Raw genomic sequence first — 8,510 nt, 5'->3', positions numbered from 1 at the left:
ATATTTTTGGACGTCTGTGTAGGTGGCTTGAAAGTTTCAAAGATACCTAATCCGACGAATGGAGACTTGGAAGTGATGTTTGGAAGATTCAATCCTGGCTGGCAATGTCGCTTGAGTTTCCAGTAGGATCTGTATGAGGAACTGTACTTCTGTCGAGAAAATTCACGAGAAAAAACACGAAGAACAAATCCTCTGTAAAATCTTGGAAATTCTTTCTTTTTCTTTGTTTTCTTTTTTAGAATTAAAAATTTAAGTGCTATTAGCGATCGAATTTAAAAAATAATTCGATGTGAGACATTAAATGGAGTAATAAACGTAATTGGTACGTTCTTGGAAGAAGAAGGAAAACATGACGATAGAAGAAAGACGAAGGAGGAAGAATAGAGAGGGAAAGAGGGAGAAGAGAATGTTGGTTCGATCGAAGTTGTCGAAGGGAGGGCGCCACTTTGCCGGCCACCCCATTTTCATTAGCTCCTACGGATCATACACTTATCAGATTATCTTTACAATAGTCTTCATAACATTTGACATAACATGCCTCCACAAAATCCAAGAAAGGTGACAAATTTTTTAAAGGAAAGAGAAATTTTATAAGAAATTTTAACAAGAGAGGTGTCATATTTTTTAAAATAATAAGTACCAAATAAGGAAACAAATATAAATACGAATACAAGGACTAAAGAAACATCCAGTAATAAACAAGAGAACGCAAGGATGATGCGAAAGAGTTACGGCAACAGAAAAGTAGTAAAAAATTATTTAAAAAAGAATTGGAACGAAAGGATTGTGAAACCACTTAAAGAAACAAGAAACCTGAGGTAAAAAATCCCTACAAGAACACCAGAAATCAGTTGTAGAAATGGCAAATACTACCATGAAAAGGAAATAAAATGTCTTTAAACAAAACACTACGGACTAAAGTACTAAAAATATACCATAAAGATAATACCGACGAGATGAACGTTATGTCGATAAAAAAAGGGGAAAAAAGATCTAGCAATAAAAAAGTCCTATAAAAACACCAGAAGCCAGAAATAGAAACAATAAGTCCCATGAACTTGCACAAACTACTGTATATTTGCATTAGATACTTATTTTGTAGCTTCTATAATATTTCCATATTTGTTTCAAATTTTATCGATATAATCATAACGTGACATGATGCTCATACCATACTTTATTACAGTGCTAATGAAATTTCAAAATGTTTCGTGTGACAGATGCAGTGGGGGAAAAAGTAAGTGAACTAATAAGTAGTAATAGTGGAAATACAAATAATAGTGGAAATTACACAAAATTATAAATCTTAATTTCTATTACTTACTAAATAATTTTGCATACCGTAAAAACATGCAATAAACAGAATTTAGGTATATAATACTAATACTAAATAGTTCGATTAAACTTCATTGATATCTACTACCTGTCCATTTATTTTTGTCCTCAACTGAATAATATGTATATTCATAAAGTGCATCTATGTCAACAAAAAGACAATGTAGAAATTCAACGAACTAAATCCCTAACGTGACCAGACAATTTCCATTCTCCATAAAGCAGATATCTTACGAAAGGACGAGAAGGAAAATCTTTTGGTGACACCGAAAAGGAAAAAGCTGCCTGTCGGCTACGGATCTCGCGTTTGCCGACGGAATATTTACACGAGTAGCTGCGACACACAGGTGCACGCTTTGATTCGCTGACACTAATTGCGAACCGCGTCTGGCTAGCTCTTCTCGGTCTCAAATTAATTAATGGCATAGCAAATGACGAGTCGCTCGGAGATTCGCTCGCTGAGCTCTCGTTGCGCTGGGAAAAGCGAAATAATACGGCGTACGATCGTGCCGCGAATATCAATGCTTCCTTCGTTGTCATCAAGAAGCGGAGACTCGTGCTCGTTAATGATGTACCATCCTATATTATAGGATCGTTCTGTAGCTCCTCTTCTTTTTTCACTTTCTATCTTCCTCCTGTTTATTCGTTTTTCTTCTTCTCTTTTTGTCTTTTTTTCACAGTCGAGATGCAGGACAAACCGTTTGAGTGTGTATGTGTGTGTGTGTGCGTTCGTTGCAATTTCACAGCCGGTGTGTATTTAACCGTCGAAATAATCGCTTTAATCCACGCTTCAAACCCGAGCCACTTTTTTGCAAACCGCGACATACTAATCCATTTCGCTTCGTTACGACGAAAATGGCAACCGACAATTGATATCCGATATTTTAGTAGTGTGAGTATAGACGATCCATTTTTGCATTCGTTATCCTTTCAGTACAGTCATCAATTTTCTGTACGAATCATGAGAGCTCTTTCATTATTGTTATGAGTTGAAATATTGCTACGCATATGTTACTTATTATTTGAATCTAATTATGTTTTTGAATCTATACACCGAAAAGAATGATATTTAAAAAGATAAAAATAAATTACCAGATCTTTCTGACAGAAAAGAAGTAGCCGTATTTTGTCAGTAGCGAATACGTTAATTGAATAATTTTAATGAGTTAGTACCATTCAGTTATAAACAAATTATAATACCAGATAAATATGGATTACCCTATTAATTTATATTAATATAAACTGAGTTACCATTGCATATTAATATATCATATTATCAGATAATCAAGTGAATTAATTTAATACATCTACCATCTAACCTCTGTACTAAACCTTCGACTCAATTCGAAGAAAGCTTCCGCCGCAATTCCTCTGCGTCGTAAAAGTGTTTAACAATAAAGATCTTGCTTAATTTCACATTCTGCAGCTCGTAAAACTTTTATGAAACAACGTCGCTCGGATTATGAGATAGTCGAAAAAAGAGTATTATTCCCCCACTTTTGAGTATTTCATTCGTGGTTCGATCATGAATTCGCAGAATCGAGTGTATCCGAGCGAAATCAAAAAGAACGCTCCAACGAAATTAATTACGCGCCATCTTCAAGCACTTCAGAGAGGAAGATACACTCAAAGAGTCAATTGGCCACTGGCCAAATGGACTTTTACATACGCTCCGCTTACGCAGTACTACTCAAAATCGGGGAAAGAGTTCACGATTGATTCATCGTTTAGCATAGATCTGTCGAAAACATTGATTTCTTTTGTTATGCATTTGTAGGGCATTTGAAAATATAGACACGATTGTTACACATTTATGGGAAAGTTGAAAATGTAACATAATATGCAAAAATAGATATTATATACAAAATGTGGCACTCTATAATATTTACTAAGTGAAACAATTTTTTAATTAGATTCTATCATTTTATTTATATCCATGGTATGAATTTACATAAATATCCGCACTCTACTTATGGATTTCCTTTTGATGATGGTCTTAGGTGTTAACTGAACTCTTTTACGATCTTTACCAATTAATATTATTGAATTGTCAAGTTATAGGTTGTGGATTTCTCTTTTATAATTTTATAATTTTACATCGAATATCTTGGAACAGATAATCAAATGATTTTTAACTTGTAAATTTATTTGTAAAGTTTTATTTGATTTGTACTAGTAACTTCTGTTACTATTAAAGCTTCGATTTCCATATGGATGATTTTGAATACACTGACGTTATACTATGGAAAAGTGATGTGAGAGGAAAAGAAAGAATAAAACTTTTCCACCTAGTAAAATCATGAAACGATCTCCTATGAATATAAATAAGTCTAAGAATATAAGGATTTTACATGAGGTATTTAAATCGTGGCAAACGCAATGCGGAAGAATATGTTGTCACGCGTGCACGCACACGCAGAACATAAACACTCGTATCGCGACATGCGACCGACCTTGATCCACTTTTTCTCCCCTGTGTACTACCATTTCTTTTGGTTCAAAGAAAGCACGCGAGAACCGGCATTATATTTTGTAATACGCTGCAAAACATCGTGACTTTTCGAGATTCCTGACATCAGATTTCCGATGATGATATATTAAAAAAACTGTCATTCTTCTACGTCATGTCATGTAAATGAAAACAATTTTATTGTAACAAAAATCAATAATCAATCAAACAATCGTTTTATTTACAAATTACAAACACGCTAAATAGTTAAACATCCTTAATCTTTGCCTTCCTTTTCTTGAGATTCTTGCTTCTCTAAAAGTGCGCTTGTAATACCTACTTTTTTTAATTCAGCCACCAGTTCGCCATTTCTGTGCATTTCTAAAAGAATGTCACATCCTCCTACAAATTCTCCATTTATGAAGACTTGGGGTATGGTTGGCCAGTTTGAGAAATCCTTGATACCTAAACATAGTTATGAAAATTATATATTATTTTATCGTTACATATATTTATTTATTTTAATTGTTCTTGGACTAATCCTCTATTACTCTTTGTATAATTTTCTTTTGGTTGTTTTTATTGTCTCAAAGAATTTCTGTAATGGTTCGGGGTTTAGTCATACTTGTCAGGTTCAGTTTATTTCTATGAAATGCGCTATTGATTTTCCAAAGAATATTAACCTTGTCTAAGCAATTCATCTTCAAGAACATCATGAGCATCGTACTTGACATCATGCATCTTCAATATTTGTACAACAGCGTTGCTAAAGCCACATTTGGGACTGTCTGGGACACCTTTCATGAACACCACAACTTTGTTTTTCTGTAAAATGTAGTTGACACTCACTTATAATTATCTAGTAATTTAAACAACGTCAACACTATGTATACTTCCAATTGGCTACAGCTTTGGTTTACAAGTTTGACATATATTAAATATTGACATAGTCGACAACGTATGATGGAAGATGCACCATAAATAATACAAATCATGGTAAATTCCATTCATTTAATAGCAAAATAGTTGACAGATGTAGACGCACCTTGACGAGGTTAGCAATCTTATCAGCGGTCGTTGAAAAACTTCTGATAGAATTATACAACCTAAATGGAATCATGTTTAGATACTATTGCTGAAAATCAGATAATCAAAACTCGAATTTTTTAATAGAAAAACAGCACAATAGATTACCCGGTCAACACATTAATCAAGAATGGATTGCGCCATGTTAATTTTCTTTTTTTACTTAAAGCAACTAGTGTCGCTCTCTGCAGGCAGGCACAAGAAACACATAGACTAATTTTAATCGACATGATTTTTTATAGTATCTGTTTTCAAGTGTATAATTATAAATTTCATAAAATTATTTATAATATAGTAACATTACTAGGAACGAGATAGATGTAACATTAAATGGAACTTTATATGTTAGGTTCTGAAGTATCGACCTGCAAGAAAGATCAGCATGCTTCTTACGCCCTCTGCGATTTGTTAAAGCAAACGCAGAAATTATATGTACATACATACATACATAATTCGTCTCATTTATAGGCATTTGTAGTGTAGTGACAGATATCTCGTTTGTGAGTGATCTGTTATCAGGTGATCCTCAAACATGAAATAAATTAGATCTCTACATAATCAGCACAGCAAGCAACCATGTTTTCTTTATTAATACCACTTACGTTAGATGTCTCCACCATTCTTTAGATTTTTTATTACATTTCTAATATTACATGCATTAAATTCTAATACAAAATTCGTATGCGTGCATTTATGTAACTATTACATTACGCTTATATTACATGATCTGACGTTGCACTAGATTATATCGAGCCACTTTCATCTAAATATTACACTAAAATTATTTCATGTTCATTGACAAAATGATATTGCCACTTTACAATATCAATTCAATGTATCTGTTTCAAATTCTACTTTATCACACCGATATCGTGTATCGAGATTAATTTTAACCTCGTAATATTTACTAACGACCAAAATAAAATCTTATGAACATTTTTAAGAGATATGACAATTTTTTGAGAAATACGGTGATGTTTCGGTGGATTCGTAAAGGATAGCGTCGTGTAACCCCGTTTTACCGTAGCCACTTCAAATTCGATCTACGTTCATGGCCTACTTCCGAGGTCTACGCTCGTAACGCAAGGAATCCTGTCTACGATACTTTTCAGATCATTAAATATTCTTCTCTCGGTAAATATTAAACGTCATCTCAATGAATCACGTACGGCTGATTTATTCGAACCCAGAACAATGAAAAAAGATTCCTCATAGCAACCTCAAGGTCCCAGGATTGTCGAATTAAAAATAAAGGTTAAATTAAATTTTAATCGTGAATAAATTTTTAGTCTGTCGTCAACAATTTTGTGACGAAACATTTGTCCCGAGAGAATTTCTTAGAATTGTTTATTTTCCAGATGATCAATCTGTATCGTCATCAATTTCGACGTAACAATACAACAGCGCAATTCGTTAGCCAGAATATCACTATCTTTCTTTCAAAAGGACTCATTGATGCGAAAAATATCGATTTTTTTCAAAAATAATCTGTAACAGAGTGCATGAGCTACCTAGCATGAACGAATTAGAAAAATATACGAATGACTTCGTCCATGATTTTAGAAAGTATAAATTACTAACATTTCGTGTAATTTAATATATTTAAATAAGGCACTATACATATTTTTTTAAGTTGATTGCGTGCTCGTTCTATGTAATTATTATTTATTGAAAAAATATGTTATATATATATTTTCTTTTCCATTCATAGTCTTTAAAATTTCGTTTGAACAGCTATGTCTAAAAATATATCACAGTAAAATTACAATATTTGCATATATGTATTTTTCCATTAAAGTTATTACCAGAACTTAACGACGTTTGTTTTCGTTGATCTTGGTCAATGTACATACTATTATTAAGTATTGTTTACAAGACACAATTAGTGTTTTCCTATTTTCTGTTTGTTACTTGTTGTCGTACAAGTTGTTTAAACGTGTCATAAGACAAATATCTTTCGTATCTTCATACGTATATCCTTTTTTCCATTGAAGTAGCGTTATACACATAACCCACGCAACTGTATTTTCCTCGTGACGTAACAGTGAAAAATCGTTACAGGGAAAACTCGTTAACCGATAACACGTCCGCAGCACGTGGTTGTCCTTTCCGAAGCAATGACGTCAGATTGAAATCATGGTCACCGTGACCGATCACCATGGAAACTGTGCTCGGAGCTAGTATACCGACGTGAGAACGCCCACGAGGATTTTAAAGTTCGAGTTAGCCTGACGGGAGAGCGTCCTGTGTATACAGCTTCACGGATGAGATCCTTGCGATAGGTCGGGGATGAAAGCACGAAAATAGCAACAGGTAAAAATGTTAAAAAATCTTTCGACTGCGAGCGGATCGCATGAAATCGTATGAAAACGTTTTCATCGTCAGCCGTCAGACTGAAATTCATTGGAATCCGAACGCGTCCGAACAAATAACGGCTAATTTTTTTTAATTCGACAAAAATGAAACAATTCAATAAAAAAAAAAAAACGATTTTTCACAATCGACATGAATATTGACATTATATTTTAATTTATTCGCAGTGTGGTTACAAATTGTTTCAAAATATCGGAATTTATTATATATACTATACATGCCTCGTAGAATTCTCACACGTGTCCATCTAACCTAACCTAACAGAAGCGCGTCCTTCTAGCGGATGTAATAGACACTTTTTTTTTTGCCATTGCGTAAGACGCGACAGGCCTACTTATTGTCCACCTTCTACGTGTCTCTGTTACAATCGTACAGCCAATGAAGTTCGAATAATTCTTCTTTCTTTCCTTTTTTAGAAACAGTTTCTTCTTCTCGCGACATTCCTAACGATGCCCGACGAAACCGGGCTAAATGTGACGTAGCAGTGGAATTCAAGGCGCAGATGAATATGTATTAAGAGTAGAGTATACGTATAAACTGTAGAAACACGGATAGAAGACCGAGCTTAATACACGAATTTACATACGCTTACAACTCTTTGGGTAAAGTAGAGTTACGCGAAGTACTTTACGGATACACGCAACAATTGCGTATATAGGATCTTGTAACGCATGCTTACATTTGGTTACTTTTCTCTGTGTAACTTACGTAAATGTTCTATAGAGAGAGTCGAGAAAGCAACGTTTCACCTAATAAGCGGAAAGAATTGTTTACGTAGGTTAGGGAGAAGAAGTAAGAAATAAGGGACAAAACGAAGAGAAACAGTGGTGGGATTATACCATACCTTATTCGGAGCCAGGCGATTGTTGCACTATTTTAACGCGGCTCGCTTTAACGTGACTACACCGTGACGAGGGGTTTCACTTTGCCGCAATGTTGGCAGCTACTGCCAGTTAATGCATTTTCACTGGTGGGACGGTGACGCTAAATGATACGGTTTCCTGTTCACGAGAAACTCGAAACTACCCACGATACAAGGTAGTATACCAAAACTCTATGTGCAGCTTTATTTGATAAGCGAAAATATAACCTTCGCGCAAAAATTACGAATCCCCTCTGTACTATTTGCAACCGAAGCTTGTAGCGTATTTTGTTACGTGTAGTAATACAATCGTATCAAATCAACCGCTCAATCGCTGTACAGAATGACTATTTTACCAATTTTCTAACTCACAAGCCCCCAAATCGTTAAAGGAACAGCTTGAGG

General features: G+C 34.4%; 1 protein-coding gene and 1 long non-coding RNA gene across 3 annotated transcripts; one reads left to right on the top strand and one right to left on the bottom strand.

The window, feature by feature from the left end:
• Nucleotides 1-1,582: 1,582 nt before the first annotated feature.
• Nucleotides 1,583-7,889, top strand: LOC138178562 (uncharacterized). 2 transcript variants are annotated; one of them, XR_011172742.1, is made up of 3 exons: nucleotides 1,583-2,227; nucleotides 6,932-7,183; nucleotides 7,660-7,889. It is a non-coding gene; the product is annotated as an uncharacterized LOC138178562 (long non-coding RNA). The 2 variants fall into 2 exon arrangements; XR_011172741.1 differs by lacking the exon at nucleotides 1,583-2,227 and adding an exon at nucleotides 6,786-6,863.
• Grx5 (Glutaredoxin 5) lies at nucleotides 3,968-5,115 on the bottom strand. The gene is made up of 4 exons (XM_069110542.1): nucleotides 4,979-5,115; nucleotides 4,830-4,890; nucleotides 4,468-4,609; nucleotides 3,968-4,249 (listed from the first exon to the last, which is right to left on the bottom strand). The coding sequence occupies exons 1-4, from the start codon at nucleotides 5,098-5,100 to the stop codon at nucleotides 4,062-4,064; spliced, it is 513 nt and encodes a 170-aa protein (XP_068966643.1). The 5' UTR covers nucleotides 5,101-5,115; the 3' UTR covers nucleotides 3,968-4,061.
• Nucleotides 7,890-8,510: the final 621 nt, after the last annotated feature.

The sequence above is a fragment of the Bombus flavifrons genome, chromosome 3, assembly GCF_040668555.2.
Source record: "Bombus flavifrons isolate JBK064 chromosome 3, iyBomFlav1_principal, whole genome shotgun sequence".
Taxonomy (NCBI): domain Eukaryota; kingdom Metazoa; phylum Arthropoda; class Insecta; order Hymenoptera; family Apidae; genus Bombus; species Bombus flavifrons.
Note: the sequence above shows the minus strand (reverse complement) of the source record. Positions and strands in the feature narration are given on the sequence as shown.